The 22,158-nt window shown below is 45.1% G+C and overlaps 3 protein-coding genes across 7 annotated transcripts in view; 2 read left to right on the forward strand and 1 right to left on the reverse strand.

Annotated features, from left to right (window-relative positions):
• kst (spectrin beta chain, non-erythrocytic 5 kst) overlaps window positions 1-2,864 on the forward strand; it is a 223,525-nt gene extending 220,661 nt beyond the window's left edge. For all 4 annotated transcript variants that reach the window (XM_075699633.1, XM_075699636.1, XM_075699634.1 and 1 more), the window contains one exon: window positions 1,192-2,864. In XM_075699633.1, coding sequence (XP_075555748.1) covers window positions 1,192-1,428 — 237 coding nt within the window. In that variant the 3' untranslated portion in view covers window positions 1,429-2,864. The remainder of the gene's footprint in view (window positions 1-1,191) is intronic.
• LOC142588145 (putative inactive tRNA-specific adenosine deaminase-like protein 3) lies at window positions 2,197-6,983 on the reverse strand. The gene is made up of 9 exons (XM_075699637.1): window positions 6,793-6,983; window positions 6,445-6,576; window positions 6,301-6,355; window positions 6,155-6,222; window positions 5,852-6,059; window positions 5,692-5,791; window positions 5,462-5,618; window positions 4,772-4,874; window positions 2,197-3,156 (listed from the first exon to the last, which is right to left on the reverse strand). The coding sequence occupies exons 1-9, from the start codon at window positions 6,839-6,841 to the stop codon at window positions 2,925-2,927; spliced, it is 1,104 nt and encodes a 367-aa protein (XP_075555752.1). The 5' UTR covers window positions 6,842-6,983; the 3' UTR covers window positions 2,197-2,924.
• An 86-nt stretch (window positions 6,984-7,069) lies between these two features.
• On the forward strand, window positions 7,070-20,216 carry LOC142588147 (BRISC and BRCA1-A complex member 2-like). Of its 2 annotated transcripts, none has more exons than XM_075699640.1 (11): window positions 7,070-7,306; window positions 7,495-7,571; window positions 7,694-7,785; window positions 8,221-8,409; window positions 8,504-8,578; window positions 9,718-9,815; window positions 11,370-11,469; window positions 12,989-13,059; window positions 15,095-15,177; window positions 16,186-16,336; window positions 20,105-20,216. In XM_075699640.1, the coding sequence occupies exons 1-11, from the start codon at window positions 7,194-7,196 to the stop codon at window positions 20,160-20,162; spliced, it is 1,107 nt and encodes a 368-aa protein (XP_075555755.1). In that variant the 5' UTR covers window positions 7,070-7,193; the 3' UTR covers window positions 20,163-20,216. The 2 variants fall into 2 exon arrangements, with proteins under 2 accessions (XP_075555755.1, XP_075555756.1); XM_075699641.1 differs by having other exon boundaries at window positions 9,721-9,815.
• The last annotated feature ends 1,942 nt before the right edge of the window (window positions 20,217-22,158 follow it).

The following is a 22,158-nucleotide window of genomic DNA, read 5'->3' on the forward strand; positions in this document are numbered from 1 at the left end:
AATGAATCCTTTTTTCTCCCAAATCGGGTTGGCATGTGAATCCGTGAACAAAAGTGTGTGGACCGTGTGCTCTCTGAAAAAAAAACTTTATTTATTCGTTATTCAGATGCACACACTGAAATTGACGAGTGCACTGGAATATTTGCAACGCCAGGTTTGTACTGCACTTCTCAGTGTAAAGTAACATTCTTAGGCGAAGAAGAAAACTGTCTCTGTCGAGGAACCCCTGGTCCGTATACTTTTGCTCGGGGGAGTACACGTCATGGGTACTCTTGGCGGTGTCATGCACATTGTTCTTCGCACTGTACTGTCAAAGTTTCTGTGCATTTTCTTGTACATAGATCCACTATATATAGAAGCATGTACAACAATTTTCAATTGCAAGTGAGTAAACAGTAAAGGACATTTAAGCAGACAAGGGCGAATTTCAATATTTCCTTGAATGCGATATAAATAACACTTCTATGTGCTATGTAATGCCAGAAACATGCCAATTTTAAGAATTCATGCGAACATCGTTCTATATTAATTGTGACAATATTTAATTATTCAAAATGTATTCGACATGATACCCTTCTAGCACTGTCCAATTCCTATTCAATTCAGTATCAAAAATCACTACCTTGCACACCCCTAAAGATGACACTTTGTCAATGCAAGCCCAGTGACAATTTTGGCTTTGTGCTCTGCACAGCGCAATTGATTGGGTGCTATATTTAAAGGGGCTCTCCTTAGAACAAGCTCCATTTTATTCCAATAAGTTTCTGGTCCCCCCTTAACGTTCGAATTAAGGTTCTACAGTATTTGACTCGGACTGCTCTGACAGGAAGCACCCACGAGGTGCATTTGGACTGCTGCGAGATGACAGGAAAATTCGGGAGGCGACATCAATGTGCCCATCCACTGCACAATGTTACGTCTTCGTCTGCGTGCATAGGTAAAGAAAAGCAGTTTTTACCGTGATGTGTGTGAAGAGATGGCTTATTTGTCCACATACACAGAGGTGCTGCCCTCGGCATTTAACCGTGGTACTTAAACAAAAAACTGCATTTTCACATTCGGAACATTACACTCGGTAATAATAATCGACTTCAAGAACCAATCACATCCTTCGAGTGTCGGGAGGGTATTTACTATCAAAATGCACTAGCGACTCGCCCTAACCGCCGCCTTTTCGCACCGTCTCCACAGACGTACCACCCACGAGGTGACACCCCGTCGGGCGCCACAGTGGCCCGGCACGCGTCGCTGCCGGGCAGCGGGAATCCCCCGGCAAACCTAGCCAGCAACTTGCAGCAGTACTCGGCGACCTTGGACCACCGACACCAAAGGGTACCGTCGTCGGAAGGCTCGTCGGAGGGCGACTACGGCGACAAGAAGTCCCGCGACCGCAAGAAGGGTGTTCTGTCCCTCTTCCGGAAGCGCTGAAGCCGGCGCAGTCGTGGCCCCAAACTTTGCTTCGGGCTTGAGACAACGTCTCGGGGTTGTGTTTAAACTGGCACGCAAAACACATAAAGCTCATCAAAGGGGTATACAGAGTCAAGATCGCCAAAAAAGAAGAAAGAGAGAAGCAAAACAGAGATGACTTGCAGCAAATAAGTCTGTGGGAACTATTTTACGAGACAAGATAGTCTTGTACCTCTTGATCTTACCACTGTGCAATTTTGACATTTTCTTGTCTACCCTGTGGTGCTAGGGCAGCTTTCAGTTTAAAATTTTGACAGCTGTAGCTTGGAACAGTTTCTGCCTTCGATGTAATGATCTTATTTTACTTTTAGCTTTCTGGAACCCAGGAACTGCACATTTTAACTTAACACTGCTACAAGTATGTCCGACGGCAATTCGTCGCAGTAGCGACACGTTATGTTGTTCAGTCGTCAAGTCAGATGCACATTTATTTTCGTGTTCCTTCGTCAAAGTTCACTTCTTTTCTTTCCGCGTGCCTTCATTCTTCTGTTTCACATGCAGCCACGTTCTGCTCGACAGGATGCAAATCACACTGTGGCATCGTAAACTCGCTCAAAAAGTGTTGACGTGCAGCTTTAGATGTTAGTCGTACAGAAATGTCTTTTTGACGTCCTCCAAACATGCGCTGTTTTGCAAACTGACAAGTCATGATGAAGTCCAGGTCTTTGTGTACAAGCACCTTGTGTATAGTTTACCCCGTCCCCCCCCCCCCTTTTTTTTTCCGCCACCATAGTTATATATTTTATATATATATATGTATACATACTTATATGTATTATGAAGCTATACTCACAAGAACAGTGCCTTGTTTTTGCACGAGTTGCCACGAATGCACTGACGACACTGTCATTTTGAGTGTAGGGAGGTGTTCCAGAGCTAATAATAAAGGGCAACTAAAAATTTCTGGTGGATACCGTTACTGGGTCCTCAGAACATAGAAGAACAGTGGTACAAACGTAACACATTGCAGCTGTGTTGTGGAAGGCTTTGGGTGTGGATTGATGAGAGTGATGCCAGGGCCAGTTTATATCGCTATGGGTTGGTGCAACTTTTTTTATTACCGCGATTGCTCCGGACTGTGTATAGATAGATGTGTCTGCCTTTTGTTACAAAGGCCTACGAAAGTACTATAGCGCTGAATATACAATGTGCCGTTGTAATGTGAAGAAAATGTTCAGTGAAAGTATGCTGTATTTTTTTTTTCTACTTAGTCTACTCTGGAAGAGTGGACTGTTGCTTTGCCTTCGAAAGAGATGAACAATACTGTGCTTTGTAAAGTGTACTTGTCTCGAGTTCTGAAAGTGTGGGACTCTACTTAAAAACGTTGTGGGACTCGAATAGGAAGACAGCTTCGTGTCTCATGAAAAAATAAAAGCCAAACTTAACATGAAAAAAAAGACGTGTTTCCATTTTTTTTTTACTGGACCAAGAAAGTGATGTGTGTCGCGCTGGAGATTTTAGCGGTCGTTGACTGTAGCTGCACTCGGTGTGGCGGCTTGCACACAGTTTTCCGCGGTGCGGTCGGAGAGAGCAGAGCACTGTTCCTCCAGAAGTCCGCGCCACACCTGGAAGTGGTGATTGAGGCCAGGTTGAACGTGCAGCTTCCGGAGCGAACCCAAGGCGCCGCGTGACGTGGGGCACCCGTAGAAGACCTGGCGCACTCTCGAGTGGACCAGAGCCATGGCACACCTAAGGAGAGTTCGGAAATGTAAAGCAGGTTTAGAAGTGCACGAATTGGAGAGACACTTTACACTATGCGCACCATACAGGCCTGATTTCACAACTGTCGCGAAGTGTCAACCCTTTACAGACGAGCGTTGCGTACAGGCAGCACGCCAGAAAAAAAGTTTTTCTTGACTAGTATTGAGTACAAAGTTTTTTACAAGGCTAAATGCTTTCGGCCAACACTGAATAACAGGCAGCAAGCATCATTTTTTGGTTTAGAGCAGGAACACAGGACCAGGGAGAGGTCGAACATGACAGGCTTTCTTTCAATAAACTCGACTAGGGGAGACGGACCGATGTAGGATCTCCAGCTGCAGTGGAGTCGCACACGTGATGTAACAAAAACAAAATGTATGCCTATGGTTCACATACGACGAGAGCTGCCTGTACAAATCCCAAATCAAGCCATAGGTGGGTTGGAGTGAAGCCCACTTTCAGCTTTCTGCCTGGTTTTGCTCCCCTATTGCCCAAAAAGATTCTGCAAAATATTTTTTTCTTTTCGTTGATTATGCTCATTCTCGATGTGTTATGCACATTTAGACAGAAAATAAACATTTTGGGGGGGGGCATTATTAAATGGTTAACATGGGTAGTGGGCCAGTTTGCGTGTCATTTATAACTGCCAATTAAGGACAACCTCGTATGTCAGATTCTCAAACAGTCAACCAAATAAGGAAGACTGTTAGATTTGCATGCAGGAATCGGAATATTCATACAGCGCTATTAGGTGATGCTGGAAATGTTGTATTGACAGAATTTTCACTTTCTTTCCCATACTGTAGTCATTGCAAGTTAAATTGTGTGGATTAACATTTCAAAGCCATAGTGGAAGTCTCCAGATTGATTACGACCACATGAAATTCTTTAGTGGGCACCCAAAGCACAGCACACAGGCTTTCTTTAATTCTGTCCCTGTTGGAATGCGACCGTCGCGACCTCAGGCTCTCTAGGAGAACGCCACAGCCTCTAAGCTAGCACAGCAGGTAGCCTTCATAGATTTCTGCAAACATCTTCATAAAGAACTTAAGCAGTGTATAGGCATATAAGAGCCCCGGCAGTCAAACAGCTCCCAACGTGGCATAAACAGGTCATTAATGAGACGGAAATACGCAAACAGCAGAACAATGAAGACGCACTGTAGGTACCTGTAGCGTGCGCCTTCCTTGCTGCATTCTTCAAGCAGCTCCCAAGCATCACTGACCCCTTAAGGGTTCATTCCTTATGAAACAACTGTACCATTACAGGCCATTTTCTCTCGAGCAAACACCGTGATCCTCTATGCACAAGGATCGCCTACTGCCAATTAGCACAAAAAATTTTTCCTCATTAATGAGGAAATTAATGAGTTACTGCCATCGATGTTGTGGAAGGAAAAGCACTCTATGACGGCCTCTGTTCATCACAAGCCCATTTTGGAAGTGTCGAAATACCCACAATGAAGAGGTTTACTTTTCATAAACGAAAAAGAAGCGGCAATCACTCTTGGTGAGCCAAAGTCGTCTGGATCACGTGAGGGATTTGACGTGTACTAACAAGCTCAGCGCACTTCCCCATCATAATAAGCAATCGGCCCACTCACATTGTGCATGGTTCGTGAGTGATGTAGAAGTCGTAGCCAGTGCAAAGGTAAGGTGCCTTTTTGCCCACTTCCAGATCTTGCGGTGTGACTTCACAGAGAATGTCTGCAGAAAAAAAAAAAGAAGAAAAAAAAAAAGTCTGAAAGAAGCATACCTTGTTTAAGTTGATTAAGCAGGTGTAACTTAAGAAATTGGGAATATCCATTTTGCCATGCTGTGCAGTCATTATATGAATTACGGGTACTCGTATCCTGATAACTGAAACCTTCGAAACAGATTAGGAAACCCTGTCGCTGGAGTTCACGGGTACCATGTGGTCACTTAGGCTGCGTTGTTCTGGCCGACTCTGTCTGGCCATATCAACACAGCCCAACCAATGGAGTGCATTGTAAAAGTGTGTGGTCAGGTCTTGTAAGAATGGTTATAAAGGACTGCATTACACGTATCTGCGCAATGTAGGTGTCCCATGCAAGTTGCCTTGCTGTGTAAGCATATGTCCAGATTTAAAAAAAAATTTTTTTCTCATTCTCTTAATAGACTGCAGCAATTCCCGAGACTTCCCCAAGCTTTCTTGTGCAGGGGCAAGTGCTCGCTTGAACTAGTTTGCCAAAAGGGAACCACATTGCCTCTCTTGAAAAGAAACCAGCACACTTAGTGCCAGTCCTTTCTCACTGGCCAAGGGCACAACTTACTTTCAGCCATCAGTGGCCATGCTCCTCCACCGTGATGCCTAGCAACCATGTCCACTGCAACCATCACAGCATGCTTCACAGGATGATTTTTGTCTCCGGTCGCTATGACTAGCAGTGTCGATGTGTCTGGGTTGACGACAACAACTCCAACACCTGCCTTGACCAAAGAGTGACGAACATTAAGAAGGGTTTTTACTACCGTGGTAGATGGGAAAAGTGAAAGTTGTTACCAGGCCTTTCCGAGCAGCTTCGATAGCCAACCGCATGTACCCTTCCATGTCTTCCTTGTCCTTTGCCGTAAAAAAGCCGTCGCCAAGAATCTTTGCAATCCTGCAACAAAACATGGATGCATCAAGTGCTGCTGGGTAAATACCATAGCATATTCCGTACAGCTTGTCTTCATGAAACTGCGTTGGCCAGAGTGAGTTTGATGCTTCAAACTGGCATCTTGTCAGCGGTGCGTGCTGAGGTACATCCACTTCTATCACATCCTTGGACAGACCTTTGGTGAGGGATGGGTCGGCATCTAGCACATCTTCGATGGTCTTCACGCCGTCCGAGTCGTAATGTTTGCGTGGGCGAAGTATGATCTGCATTCCTAAGGGTACAGAACAACGACAGTCGCACAGTATGAGCATCGTTATGGTTGCATCAGCATAACTGTTGACGTAACAGCAAACCTAATGGACAAACCTGTAGCTGCGCTGCGCACTCTTTTCAGGTGCTGCAGCTCGCCCAAGGGTACCATCTGGGAAAGCCACCTAGTTAAATATAATAAAAAAAATAACGCAATCTCGAATAAGACTCTACGTAGATCATAAAGACGCCGCTTCACTCACTTCACGAGTCGTGATGTCTCTTTGCGATCGATGATTTGTCCAACATAGACAGGGACTGCGAAAAGGAAAGTTGAAGAATTCCATTGGTCGGGCTAGCAGGAACGCGACATGTGGGCTAAGCACAGGGCACCAAGATGACTATACCTGTGACAACCTTCCGGCGGTACTCATCTGCCAGTACAGGCCATAGCTGTAATTTTGAGTTTGACGAATTCATTGCCGATGACAGTCTTGTGTCATCTGGCTTTGGCTTCTTCACCAGTTTTTCGTCTCCATCTGTAAGGCACACAGAAAAGGTCAGCCGACGGAGTGAGATGGCTCCTTCGCCGTCATGTACTACTGCTAGTAGTAAGTCTGGCTCAAGAGACGATCACAGCGCGCTACTGTAACACACTACGCAGCAGCATTCAGTCTCCAAACTCCGCATATAAACTTATTTTTCGCCAGAACTAAGGGGGATTTTCTATCGCGTAGAGGAAGACAGAACCGCACCTGCGATAGTTTTTCGCTTTGCAGCAATTGGTCCTGTAGCACGTTCCATGTGTAAGAACAGATCCCAATGACCTAGTCATCACAACAGACAACCCAAAACGCCCGCACAAAATCGCACAAGATCACGATCCGTTCTACATATTGTGCACAAAACACGCAATCCGCGCGCACATGGCCCCACCGTGTGGCTCGGCTCGGCTCCGTCTTTTTTCGACTTATAGCTAGCAAGATAGGTCGGATACTAGCTGGATACTGGTCGGTCTTGTACTCTGGCTTCGTACTCGTTTTCAGCAAGCAGACGGAAACGTAGAGGAAGGTAAACACGGGAGCGAGTGAGCGAGCTGTGTGACCAGAGGGGTTCGGGTATCTCGAAGGGGTCGGTCCCGTCGACAGAACTGAAAATGGACACTGTGTTCGCGCCTCGGGTTCGCTGCTACCTGAAGAATCTTCTAGAACATACGATGCAAAATCTGACGACACCGCACCCGATCCGCCTGGTCAGCGCTAGCCACGGGTAAATGGGCGTATTACCTAACGTACTAAACCTGCAATGCGTGGGTTCGCGAGGTTGTTACAACGCACTGCATATTTTGGTCCATTGGTGTGCGTTACTAATTCAAAAGCTGTTCGTGCGTTCGCATACTGTACGTTGCTGTAGATAGAGAATTTGAATTTCTTGAACCCGTGTTCTTGCATTCGTAGGGGTCCAAAGGATGGAACCAAGCAGCTATGCGACAGGTTCAAGATATCCCTGCCCTACGCCGGTCAGACCGTGACATGTGCGTTTGTTTATTTATCCTCGTAGATGCAATCAGTGCGACGAGTTTGCTAGACGTTTATGTTGGCGTGTTATTAATTGTTCATCACTAATACGCGCACGCGCATGCTGGTCTTTTATCAGGGGAAGTAATTTTTCAAGCACACAAGCCAGATCTTCCGCCAGATTTTATCTTCGACGACACATCATTCCTGCCAAACATAGAGGAAGTGCCCGTAAGTTTGCCTCGATTGCATCAAGTGGCTGTATAATTACGTGCTTAGTTGTTATTAAACAAAAAAAGGATTTTAAAAAAGAAGGCTGTTTTTGTGCAAAGATTCCAAGGATGTAGCTAAAGTCCATAAGTTCCGTGCATTCTCGAATTCATTATACGAGTGATCTAATTTCGTCATAGCCTTCTCTATTGCTTTTCAAAACAATATCAGATTGTTTGACATTGCTTTTGTAACTGTAAGCGTCTTGATTTAAGTATTGTCTGTATTGCTTTTCTTAGTCTGTTAATCCAGGAGGTCCCTCCCACAGTTTGTAACATTGGGACCTGTTCCTGGTGCATTCCCTAATTTGTTACCACTGTGAACTCATAATAATGCTTGATTGAAATAATTTACCTGTACTTAATTCCCCACGCAACCGCTCGCTGTCTCCAAAAGAGCCTCTGCAACTGGGACTCAGACGACGACGAAGCACTGACAAACGTAATCCAGGAGTTGTTGGAGCAGTACCGCAAGCACCAGGTGTCAATGCTCGACGATTCACCTAGGCTGCAGTTCGAGTACTCCTCGCTAGTCCACCAGTCCGACATTGCCGAGTCAAACATACAGGTGCACCTCAACAAAAAGGTAACGTGTCGCTCTGTCATTGGTCCCATAGACGTGAACAAGTCGCTGTTGCAGGCGCAGTGTAGTGAAAAAGTTTTCCTCGATTCCGTTACAGAATCCTGGGAGTCCAGTAAGGTTCTGGATCACGTTGCCCATTGACTTCTCCAAACTCCCTCCCGTGTTCGCAAAGGTTGTTCTTGCCGTTTCATGATTGCTGTCTTGTTTGTTTGTTTAAAGTTATGAGAATCTGCAACATTGCCATGTGCCATTAGCTTCAGGTACTGTATTTGGCAGAGCAGCTAAGAAAGTGTACTTGTGCAATGTTTACCTGCTATGGCACTGTGTTCATTATGTTTCATGGTTTATTTAACTTCTCCGACTTGTGGGCAAGCTTTACAGTTATGTCACTGCAGTAGCAAACTGTGCTTTGCATTACAAGCATTCAGCCAGTATCAGCAAGAGCAGGTGACAACATGTTGTTCAGTGTTTCATAAAATGGCTGCTTTACTTAAAATACCGTATTTGCTCGTGTAAGACCCGCACACCTCTTTAGAAATTTGAACAGAGTGTGCAGACCTTCCGTGAGTCAAGCTTATTACTGCCACACCATTTACTGGGCTGTTACTGCTATGAGTATATGCAGTTGATGATGACCCGCTAGGAAAACTTTTACTGTCTACTTTTTGTTGCGCCCGCAGTAGTAGCCCAGTGGCTATGGCATTGCGTTGTGGGACTCGAGTTTGCGGCGGCCACATTTCGATGGGGGTGAAATGCAAAAAAAGCATCTGTGTATTTACATTTAAGTGCACGTTAAAGATCCCCAGGTGGTCTAAATTAATACAGAGTCCCCCACTACCATGTGCCTTGTAATCGTGTTGTTGTTTTGGCATGTACAACCCCATAATTAAAGAAAATTTTTTTGTTACTTTAGTTGCCACCATTGAACTTAGCCTGCCATGTTACATGCATTGACTCGAATGCCCATTGATAAAACATCTTTTTTTCTTCTGGATTTCTGAGCTCCAAAGCGAGGTGTGCAAGTTTTGTGCATCAATATACCTTGTGCAAGTAAATGCAGTACAGTTAAAAATACAGATTTTTGAAATGTGCTTGATTGAGAGAGTTTGCTGTTGGACTAGTTGGTCAATTGTATTTAGAATGAAAATGGCATAAACTAACAAGTAAGGAAGACACTCACAGCACTGTTTCTTCATATTTGTTGTCCTGTTGGTTTGCACTGTTTTCAATATAGGAAAGTGTTTAAGGCATGACGTGTTCAACAGTGTATCAACCTTGCTTAGTGGTGGAACACACTTCTTCCCCAAAAAGGAGAACCTCTCCGAAGACATGGCCGTCCTGCAAGTCACATTCCAAAGTCCAGAGGGGAGCCGCATATTGCCACAGCTATTTCTGTCACCACGTGTTGAGTAAGCATTGAAGTTCTTTCTCAATGATGTCGCTACATTGTTCGTTGTTCTTGGCAGTAATGGGGTTGAGCTTGTCTTGCACACAGTGGACAAATACGAAAGGAAACACACAATTTGCATTCCAGACTGGCAAGTGCTCCTGCTTCCCGCAGTGAACTGAAAATGTACCACGTGACGCTTTCCTGAACACAAGAACTAATGATTAGCATGCATCGTCAAGTCGTTCTACAGCTCTTACTTTAGCAGTAGTAGTTTGCATGTTGATTAGCTATTTCCCTTCGTATTGTCACTGGTTCACTCTGTTTAGTAAGATTCTTTTACATCACCCTGTCACTTACCCTACGCCTTCTGAACTGTTTTGGTGTAGAAATCATCCTGAGCAGTCTCACCATTTCTTTCAGGACAGCAGCTTGAAAAATAGCATCCAGTTTACGTCCCACATGCTTCATGTAAGAAAGATGTGCTGTTATGTGCGTAAGCCAAGCAAAATCTTTATTTTCAGCACACACATGCACATGTAAAAAAAAATGCTGTTGCGGAGCTTTAGAAGCAAGTAACACAAGCACTCAGATGATAGTAATACCGCTGCACAAGCACAGAAACCAAACTTGGCTTGGATAATGTGTGCTGGCTTTCGGATGTGTATTTCCAGAACTCCCTGTTGTGAAACTCTCCCTTTTATCTACGTTATGACATAAATAATGATACCAAAATGGTAGTTGCTCACACAGGGCAATTATGACCTGAGGCACCAGGTTTGTTTCCCGCATGTTTTGGACATCTCATGTGAAAAAGGCATGCTGTTATATGCATTTATCAAGGAAAATCCTTGCTTCCAGCACCCCCCAAAAAATAAAAAGTTATTAGGGAGATTTAGAAACAAGTGACACAAGCATAAAGAAACCCAAACTGAGCAAGCCCAGAGAGAGGAGAAAATGTGCTTCTGGAAGTATACAACAGATGGCAGAACCACCTCGGAGCTCACCAACTTCATGTTAGTGTGCACATCCGAGTGGAGAGTGTACGAGTAAGTCAGTGACTCTGAAAGGGTTAAACTTTGTTCTTCCCCAATTGGGACACCAACGATGATGTCGAAACAAGAGTTGCTCACATGAAGCCATTGTGACAAAAGGCATCTATTTTTTAGCACCCAGTTTATGTCCAATAAATTTTGGATGCAGCTCATGTAAAAAAAGACACGCTTTTATATGCATCAGTCTACCAGCATCCTTACCTCCAGCTCAAAAAAGAAAAGAAAAAGAACAAGAATAATTAATTCAAGAGTTCTAGAAACATGACATAAGTACATTAGTGCGCCCAAAAGGCAGAGTCTATAATATTACACTAGCACATTAAAAAAACTTGGCTCAGGTTCTTTTTGTTTGCAGCGTGGCTAGCATGCACATATTTTCATTGCAGCACTTCTAAAACACCCTGTTGTGAAACTCTCCCTTCTTTTCAAATTGGGGCACAAAGAATGATACCAAATGCAAGCTGCTCACACGAGGCCAGTGTAACAAGGGGCGTCCTTATTCATTTCACACCTGAACACAGGGCACTTGGTGGCTCGCTGGCGGTGAAACTCCCAGCCTTCAACAAGGACAGCTGCCTCATGGATTATGTGCCACAGGTCAAGGAGCTGCTTGAAAAGAAGGTGACACAGGATCCATTGCTTTATTAACCCTTTATAAACGAGTGTTGCGTACAGGTAGCAAATTTTTAAAGATATTTTTTTTCTCACCGAGTTTCAGTATTGAGTGCATAGCATTCTTACAATAGAATTATACGGACTCTTGAGGCATTGGCACCGTGGTCATCATGCTGTCCCGCTATTGATAGTGCAGGCGACGCTAGCGCGTGGAGAGAAATAAGTGACTGCCCCATGCTTACAGAAAAAGGTGACTTCGCACTCTACTTGTGAGCCCCACATGCCTTGCACGAGTGCAAAATTTGGCTGAGGTGTTCGCAGCAGCATATGCTATCCACGGGATGTGTTTATTTATTTTTTTTTAACCTAGCTCCAGGGGTGGTTCAAGACTTACTTAAGGCTTCTAATAAGACAATTAGAAAATTACCAGGCCTGCAGCTTTGCCGGGATTGTTTCAATAGTGTATGCTACTTGCTATTTATATTTCCAATTTAGCCAAAATGAAGTTTCATTTGAAGTTGTTCTTCAAAGGGTTATGGCAGTACTGACATGAGCATTTGGAACTTGTCACTTTTCTGCTTTAAATGTATCACCACTTCCTCTGAATTGAAAACATACTGTCGAGCATCAGACCACTCTAAACAATTTACTGTAACACTTGTTTTCACAAACCAGTTTCTTTTTCGGTACCCAGGGAGTATATGTATCACAGCAGCACAATACACCGGCTAACTTTGTTCCTGCGATTGCTGCCACTGACAAATGTGGGCACAGCCATAAGAAATGTGCACAGCACAGCACAGTTTTCAGTTTCTTCTTTTTTTTCTATGAGCAACATAATCATACTTATACTCACAGACACCCTTCCATGACAATGACATGAAAAAGAAAGCTACAGGGATAAAGCTTTTGTATACACGTGTTCCTGTGCCAAGGATTCTGGCAGAATTCGACAGTGTTTCTGGTTTTTAGGAGCAGATGCCGAGTCAGCATATCTTCCACATATGACTTTTTTTCATTTGCCCAAATGCAAGAAAAAAGAAAAGAAGCTTAAGTGAAATTCAATGCTGTATTTTGTCTTATTTTCCTGTCGTAAACAACATGTTTGTCTTCTCTTCCCAACTTACACTAACGCGGATGAGAATGCAAGACTTATTTCAGGGGTGCTCTTACTTGCGAGCACTTTGCCTCCATAGCTTTCTCAATAGTGCCACAAGAAGTTTTCCACAAGTTATAGCCTTATTGTCTATACCTAGGTAAATCTTGCTCTGTGTCATGACGTCACAATAGTGTAGGAGACCAACGACACCAGTTGATGATTCCAGTGTCACTTTTATTGCCAAACTGCAAAGAAGCAAACTGCAAACTGCAAAGAACTTGTCAAAGAAGCACGCGGTTATAATTTCTAGAACTTGCAAAATTATGCGTTGGTGCTCCTTTAAACATGTTCTTGTTTCTCCCTATATGATGGGCACATTCTCCAGTTCGCGTTCTCGTCTGGACATTTTTTCTTTCTTTTTTTCAGGTTGAACAGGTGTCAACATCATTTGCCAAGCGTAAGGAGTACGTGGCAGCTTTCCTCAACCTCTTCGGCAGGTATGATCACCATGTTGCATGCAGAATTCAGTTGTTCCTTGCCTTAGTCACATGATTAGATGAGCATTGAAAATCTCACAGGTACTTGAATGAACTTTTGTTTCAAGCATAGCCTTCCTTCTTGAAGAAAAAAAAAATGCAAAGGCCCTGTGACAAGTTGCCAAACAAATGTTACATGCAACAGTGTTGAGCTTTTGACAGACCACAAACCACACTATCACCACAGCCGGTTGCACTGACAGCCAATGCATGCCAGTGGAGACATCACCTTACTCACTCGTAAGCTATAATTAGTATCAGTACAATCAGTATACAAGTTGAGCTTCACCACAACAAAGCCGCATTCGACACTAAATACCTGTTATATAAAATATTCATTACCAGCACGTATTCATTACATGCCGAGACTGGTGAGAAAAACCGATTTACTTCGCTGTCACCTATGATTCATTATATGCGCGATTGTTATATCGAGGTTCGACTGCATGAATCACGGTCTATTTGGTCACCTCGTGGGTAGTGTCATTCTGTCACCACATCACCTAGAAATGTACTAGCGCTGTAGTCGGTCCCTACATGCATCTGGCCGCGTAAGAGCAGGCGTGGAAACCGCGCAACAAATCCGCAATGAAGGGTTATTTCCACAAGAGGTGGCAAACTTTGAGCTCCCACAAAGCTTCTACGCCATGGCAAGGCAGTGCTTGTGCAGTTAGTGCCTCATCGAAACTGAATGAGCTCATAGGTTGTGCACCGCACAAAGTTGGCAACTTTCTACCATCGTTACACAGAATGCAGTGCTGGTTCCATGCTGCATTCCTGCGGCACGCCAGTGCCTTGTTGCTGGAGAAGAGAGAGAAGGTCCCTAGTGAAAATGCTACTCCAGGTTAACGCGGTCATAGATGAAATTATAGATAGAAGACGTACAATAGACACAAAACATACAGAGGTATCTAAATAGCAGTGGCCTGCACAAAAGTTCAAGAGCACCTTCGTAGTGTGGGACACACAGGCGGCACTAATACATGGTCCAAGTACATGTTATAGTTTTAAGTATGATCCCCGAGGTATATTTAGCGTGGAATTCATAGAGGTTGCAACAGGAGATTAAGTGTGGTGCATCCTCTTGTACATTGCATGCGGGGCATGGCCGCAACTGTTCTAATGAGCACAGGCCTTGAAAGCAGCACCCCTGATGCACAACTCCTGGTGACAGTTCCCACAAATTCCAAGGCAACCTTAGTCTTTAAATTGGCGACAGTGTAAGAATGCAGTGGAAAATGCACCACTGCCTTAATGAAGTAGAATGTATGCAGATGGTGTCAGCCACATATGCTCTCACTTTTGCGAAATTGCAGCAGTAGCAAACTCTCTTTAACATTTTTTCTTGGGAAGTACGTCTTGCACAGAGTCACAGAACACGGAGCAGTGCGGTGTTGTGAGTGGAGCTTTTTACTGAATTCCTGGCTTGTCACCGGGTGTATAAGAGTGCCACAGCTCATCAGGCACGTAACTGTGAAAATTCGTCGTCCTGCACTTCAAGGCAGTGCCCATGCATAAGAGATAATGCGTACGAATGAGAGCACTGTTATGAAGTTTTCAAATGATAATGTGGGTAGAGACCACACTGTCATCAAATAGAATAATATGTATGCTCATGTCGTTGAGCAAAAACGATTTGTATCCATTCCAGGATCCACTAGAATTGTGAAGACTGTCAAATCGGTTTGTTATGTTTACTTGTGTTGTCGAACACAAATTTATTTGTTTCTAATAAATGGTGTTGCTAACTGTGTGTGCTTGGTTTCGTTGTCTTCTGAATGTGTGATCTCTTCCACACTGCCAAAATACTAATTATTGGGGTGAGCAGCATTTCAAATAATTAAATATTGTAATCTCATAGCACCACGTATCAACATTGCTTTTTGTCAGATTGGCAGATAAGGTCTAATACTATCTCATCTCACAGTTCGTTAGTTTTTGCTAGTTTAATCAACTTGTTTTCTCAAAACTGCCGCGGTCTTTGCTCATGTTGCAGGAACCTTTTGGAGTTTGACGCAGAGGGATTTGCAAGTCTGTCATTTCTCTTCGAGCATGATGACTTCTTTTTCATCTTAATCAGTGAGTATCTTATTTTGCAGCGAGGAATACAAGAAAGTGTCAATCTCTGGAATACCTTTTTTTTCTTTTTTCTATCAGGGTAACCTAGCAAACAATTTTGATTGAGAGCATCATCTGCTAAATTGCTGCTGGTAATAGCTTAGGTGGTGTGCTGAGTAGTGCTGCATACATAATAGTATTAATAATCTTATTTGCATTCCAGCATCTTCAAAATCTAAGATATGATACAGGGTGTGCACATGTCTTTGAAAAAAGGTCTAATTTGGATATGTTTTAGTGAGCAGTTTTTCATTGCTCACTCTGATAACTGTTCCAAACAGTGGCCCAAACAGCATTGAAACTAATAAAAGCTCTGGTTCAAACTAGGCTCACCTTGAAGTATAGCCACTAATCAGTGTTAACTTGTTAACCATTACACAAGTGTTTACCCATCAGAAAAACATGTTTTGCTCAACTTTGTCTTCTATGATCAAGCTCCTGTTAGAATTGCACCCCTTCATCCGATCAGATTGAGAAGAGTGAGCATATCGCTATGCCATATGCTGAAGTCCCAGCCACTGGCCTCTTGTGCACCAACAATCAAGAGAAAGGCCGTCTCAGATGCAGCTTGTGTTACACTCGAATCTTGTTATAACAAAGTCACGTCTGACAGAACAAGAACATTATATCCAATATTTGTTTTAAGGTTATATTCAATATATGATGATATTGGCGAGAAACATTTTAGATATGCTTCATTAATTCAATAATTCATTATATCCAATAATTCTTTATAATGTGGTATAACAGATATAACAAGTTGTCAGATATCACGAAGTGGACTTGAAGTGTTTCTTGCCCATTTGAGCTTCATGCAGGATGCAGTTTCGTTATAACGAGATTTGACTCCAATGCCTCAGTTGCTAGATGCTTTCGTTCCAGAGCACCTAGTTTTCCAGTTGGTAATTGTGACCATTGTGACGACTACGTTTGTGCGACAGTCATGTAAGACGCCCGCCTCTCCTGCAGTTGCCATCCCGCGGACTTTCCCGCAAGACAAGCCATCCCTGACATTTCAGTCAGCATACCACACCAGCTGCGGATGGCCCTACAGCATTACCTGCACTGACTACCCGTACAGTCCAAGGTGGGAGGCATCCGAGATGGCTGATCGAGCAAGGTATGTGTGCCTTTGATTCATTCTGATCTGTACTCTCGCCATCTCGGCATATAGTAGCACAGAAAACCGAAACTCTTCCCAGCACCCTCTGACATTCGAACTCATGCCTCTGTGGGAAATTGCACTTAAGAGCTGGATGCATTAGCTGCTGAGCTACTGTGTAGCTCTGGCATATGGTAATTTGTGTGGTGTCTCGTGCCCCAAACGTTCTGTAAGATTTGTGGTTTCCGTCAGAGGTCACAACAGGTCTCTGAAATAGACGTGTAAACCCTCGTTAACACGAACTCGCATATCTCGAAATATCGGTTAAGTCGAAAGTTTTCCACGCCGCGCCTTCCCCACCCATAGGCGTTATGCATTCGCACCCGTTTATCTCGAAGCATTTTTCGGGCGTAATACGGATATCTCGAAATTTCGACCGGGACGGCTGAAGGCAAAGGCCGTTACCAAAAGGTGATAAAGGCTCCGAGCGAGCGCTTGGTTCCTACTAAAGTGCCGAACGCGGTCACGATCTAAGGGCGAATACAAAATTCCCGCGGATGCAGCCGTTTACCGTCAACCACGTCAAGTAACCATGGAAGCAGTCACGTGGTGTGCGCCGCTTGCGCACGGGGGCTCATGGGTTTTATCTGGTAGTCGCGCCACCGCATTTCGCACGTGCGAACGTTATTGTGCGTGTGCGACTCTGTTCTTTGTTTCGTCGCGCTGTGCGCACGACACGCGTTGACTGCGATTTTTTTAACGCGATAGCGTTAAGGAGCTCGTGTCGCAGAGAAGCCGGTGTCGGCGTCCGCGGCGTTGGCCGTGAGCGATAAATCACGGCAGGCACTTCATAAATAAAAAGCAACTTCCAAGATGGGCTGGGTGGGAATCGAACCAGGGTCTCCGGAGTGTGAGACGGAGACGTTACCACTGAGCCACGAGTTCGATGCTTCAAAGCGGTACAAAAGCGCCTCTAGTGAACGCGGTGTTGCCTTAGAAACGAGCTGTTTCTCAGGCTCAGGCGTGCGTCGCTTGCTCAGGCGCACATTTCGTTGTCGCGCCGAACGCTGCGTTGCTCGACGCTCACCGCGTCCGATGCGGGGCGCGTAGTCGCTGCGCCGTAGCCCATTGTCTTACACCCCTTGGCGGGTCTACGGGAACGCTGTCGCGTTCCACTCTTGACGGCGAAGCTTAAACGTCCTCCAATTTTTTTTTTGTTGTTGTGTGTGTGGTGTGTGTGGTCAACGGACGACGACGATGTCCCGCCCCAAGCAGTGTAAGTCTCTGACGCTGGAGAAAAAAGTCGCGTTAATCAAGGAAGTGGAGAAAGCGGGAAGATCCAAAACGAGCATCGCCAAAGAATTCGGCATCCCCTTGTCGACGCTATCGACAGTTTTAAAAAATCGGCAGAAAGTCTTCGATGGCTTCGAGCAAAGTTTTTCCAGCGAGCGGAATCGGATTCGGGCCTCGAAATTCCCGGACGTCGAAGCAGCACTCATGCTGTGGCTCCGGAATGTCAGGGCAGCCAACCTTCCCGTGACAACCCAAATGATGATGGAGAAGGCAGACGCTCCGGCGTTGCAGATGGGCCACACAGACTTCAGTTGCAGCAATGGCTGGTTTGAACGATTTAAAAAAAGAAATAACGTAGCCTCGAAGCCTATCCACGGCGAAAGCGGCACTGTTGATGAAGGGGCTGCAGACACCTGGCGCAACCACCGCCTCGCTGAGCTGCAAAAGGCTTACGCGGACAAGGACATTTTCAACCTCGACGAAGCAGCACTGTTCTATAAGATGCTGCCTAGCCGCACATACACGCCGAAGGGAGAAGCGTGCTCAGGCGCTAAGCAGCGCAAAGACCGAGTGACGATACTTTTCGGAGCCAACTCCACCGGCGATGAAAGACTGCCGCTGCTTGTTATCGGTAAGTCGCTCAATCCAAGGTGCTTCCGAAATGCACGGCTCCCGAGAGATGCAACTTACTGCGCCAATAAAACGGCCTGGATGACTGCAGCGCTCTTTGAAGAGTATGTACGTGCTCTTGACCGCAAAATGGCAAGGGACGGCCGGAAAGTGTTGTTCGTTGTGGACAACTGCCCCGGCCACGGAAAAATCAACAACTTGGAGGCGGTCACGCTGGAGTTCCTGTCTGCTAATATGACGTCCGTGCTCCAGCCTATGGACCAAGGAGTCATTGAGGTGGCTCGCAAGTTTTACAGGAAGAGTCTCCTGCACCGCATTTTGTGCTCTTACGACAGTGGTAAGAAGTACGAAATAGATTTGCTGGGTGCAGTCCACCTGATCGCTGAAGCCTGGCGACAAGTACGTCCATTGACGATTGCCAATTGTTTCGCGCATGCAGGATTTTCGCGCGCCGAGAAATCGCTCGAGCCAGACACTGACGAGTTCAGTGATTGCGATGAACTTTGCGACGAAGTCCGCAAAGCTGCCGGCTGCGCCAGCGATGCCGAGGACGGCGAAATCACTTTTGAAGAGTACGCGCTCTACGAGTCGGACGTGCCCGTTACCGGAATGTTGTCGGACGCAGACATTGTTGAAATGGCAGTGAACGACGGCGATCACGCTGACGAAGAACCACCTAGAGAAGTGCCGACAACTGCAGAAACAAGGAACTTGCTACGTTTGCTTCGCAAAAAAGTTGAATGCAGCGGCGGCGAACAACGCCTCATGCGGTGCGTTCAGCAGCTCGAGGACGCTTTTCTCGCGCCGAGTGCCAACGCCAAGCAGGCAAGCATCACCCAGTTCTTTCCAAAACAATAAAATTCAGTTTTTCCTGGGAATTTGCGTTTATTGTGAAAGCTCCCCTCGTGCTGTGGAGCGTTTGTTAGCAGTGCTGGTTGTCACTGGCTTTCAGTGACCCGGTCACTGAAATTTTCGGCATTTTGCTTAACTCGAAACTCTGCTTATCTCGAAATTTTTCCCGGATTTTACAACTTTGAGTTAACGAGGGTTTACTGTAGTACAAGGTAAAGAACATCGTACCTGTTTCCTACTAACAGGGAACATCATCCACATGTTTGATGCGAAAGCGTCAAATGGCCCATTGGGTGAAAAATCCGGCAGCCTCTGTTGCAGCGAAACTTCCCATTAACTACAACGCCACGTCACGAGCGCGCAAAGTGCGCTCGTGATACTGGCTCAGTCCTCAATGGACCAGAGCGAGCGAGCAAGCGAAAGGGAACACCTGTTGCCGTGGTATTGCATGAAGGGAGAGGGTATCACTGCGCGACTCCACATCGTTCTCGCGCTCGGAAGCCTGTGTTATCCGTGAATTCCTTGTCTGTGTGAGCTTTTGCCTGCGTTCTAGCTGTGCCTTGGTAAAGCCAAATCAAAACTCGCCAAGCATCTCAATGCTCGCCTGCATGCAAGGAGTTCATAACTCGAAGGACCGCTCAGTGGCGCTTAATTGGACATTAATGCTTTCGCATTCAAAACTCATAAGAAGTGCTTAGGTGTGTCCTCGGATTTTTTGTCCAAACATATAAGGAACACAGATGATGACGTATGCATGGCAAGGACGTCCTTGAGAAGATGGTGGTGTTCACTGCGAGACTCTGCCGCTGTCCCAGTAAATGTGCTCAACACCGGAAGAATAGCCTTTTTTTTCTGTTTTGTTCGTAGCAGCAGCATAAATATATCTTGAAATTCTACATTTCTAATACACTTGTCTCCTTGGCTATGGGTGTGGGCTGGGAGTAAATAAACTCTGTACAGTTTCATTGAAAAATAAAGTATCGCCAAGTAATCTTTGCACTCTTTGTGCAGGACCTTCGTGATGGAGTACGTCCCGAGCTTCCAAACCAGCTCCGTGAAGAATCGCTGAAGTGTCCCATTGTTCCTGTGTTTGGAAAAAACACCTGGTCTTTTAATTTTTGTACATACAAGTAAATACTTCCTTTTTTTTTTTCACATTTTGCGCTGTGTGCCTGCTGATCTCTATACTCCCATTTTACCAGTTACGTGCACTGCGGCGAAGGCAATGGCTCGTGTCAGTCAATCAGTGACGAGAGTCAACTGCGTCTTCCATAGAAGTGAAGAGTGTGTTATAATAATCTTTGCGGGAAACTTCGGTTCACTTGATGCCGCATGGATGGCAGTCAGAAACCGACAATTAAGAGAGCTCTGCTGGTTTTTTTTTTCAGGCTGGCTAATGCGACCTGCAGCTGTCTCTGAACTGCATGGATTTGTTGGTGAGGTGGAGTGTGTATGCTGGAAGGATGCAGATGAGGTGTTCTCGGTCATTCTCGTGACTAGCACCGGATGCACCGAATGTCTGCATCCCTGGAACTGTGATCGAGACAGCTTGTTAGTAACTGTGCAAAGCATGCTGTCACTTGCAGGCGTCGGCATGCCCATTGAGAGTCGCGCAAAATCTCGCCAAAGTGCTTGTGTGCCCGAAAGCAAACAAGTCAGAATACCAGCCCTGTTCTGTCAAACACACTCAGTCCCTGGAACGGAAATATTCTCATCCTTCCAAGTGCAGGACAAACCTACAAAGCAAACCCTTACAGGTTTTTCAGAAACAAAGCTTTGCAGTTGAAGGAAAAATTTGTCCTGGTCTGGGGTTCGAACCTGGGACCACCTTTCTGGGATGGTCGCTGTACCATCTGAGTTAACGATGATGCTAGCAGATCGCAATGTGAGGGTGAGTTAATCAACATTTCAAAACACAGGAACACTGAAATAATTCATTGAAGCAATCTATTGCTTGCCGACACTCTTCACACTTTGCATATACTGATATGGGTGAGCTGCAGCATTCGTCACCGTTGAATACATATAGACAACAGATTGCCGCAAAGCTGGGCATTGTCAATGGATGGCCGTATTCTCAAACAAGGAAATAACATCCACGTAGGAGCCAGTTCAAAGGAGGTATGTGGCGATTAAAGGTTCGTCGTTTGCATTATGAAAGGTTTCCATTACAAAATCAACTGTATAATGGCTGTGCACCATATTAAAAAAAAAGAGGCTTATTATTAAAAAAGGAGTACAGACTATCTAAGAAAAAACTTTTTATTTTCAGCTTGAACTCGGCCAAGTGGACAGTGCGAAAAATGTGGTACATGCCATAAAAACAAAATACATATGCCAGGATTGAAGTCTCTGCGATTACAACCATATACCTGTGGCAGACAGTTGGGCAGGCTGTGTGCTAGCAGCGAATTACAGTATTCAACCAGGCTGACGTTGATCACAGCCCAGGGAGACGAGAAACAACGAAAAAGCTGCAAGCTTGTACCTAACTAGAACAGTTACTTTCTTTCCACTGTCTTGTTCTTTGTCTGCATTCTTCAGAGAAAAAGTCATCTGACAGAAGGAAGAAAAGTGAAAAATATTTCTTAAGTATCTTCATATATAGACCAGTTAACTCACTCGAACTCCCACCTGTGAATCTAAACAAGTCGAAGCAGGCATGAGTCGCAGTACAAGTCCCAGTGAATTGAAACTTGTGCAAGTCTGACGGAGTTCCAGTCAGTCTAAATAAAATGCGACTCCAGTTGTTTTTAAGTGCACAAGCCTGTATGTGAGGTTGAGTCAATGTGACGCTGAGTGAACCTGAGAAACTGGGTTGAGACTATGATCCCGCAAGTCTGAGTTGGTTGGCGATTCTATCACTCTGATTGCGCCCGAGTGAGCACGAGTCCATGAGCCTGTAATTCTGAGAGATGCAGAAGAAAATAAACTATTAAAAAGAATGCTCCAGCAGTTTTGGTTGTGATGGCCTTGGATGGCGGCTTAAAGTCAATTTTAAACTGTGGGAGGAAGACTGGACATGGACAGAAACATAGACGCACACACAACAAGTGCCTTAATTC

Source organism: Dermacentor variabilis, chromosome 7, assembly GCF_050947875.1.
Source record: "Dermacentor variabilis isolate Ectoservices chromosome 7, ASM5094787v1, whole genome shotgun sequence".
NCBI classification, from domain to species: domain Eukaryota; kingdom Metazoa; phylum Arthropoda; class Arachnida; order Ixodida; family Ixodidae; genus Dermacentor; species Dermacentor variabilis.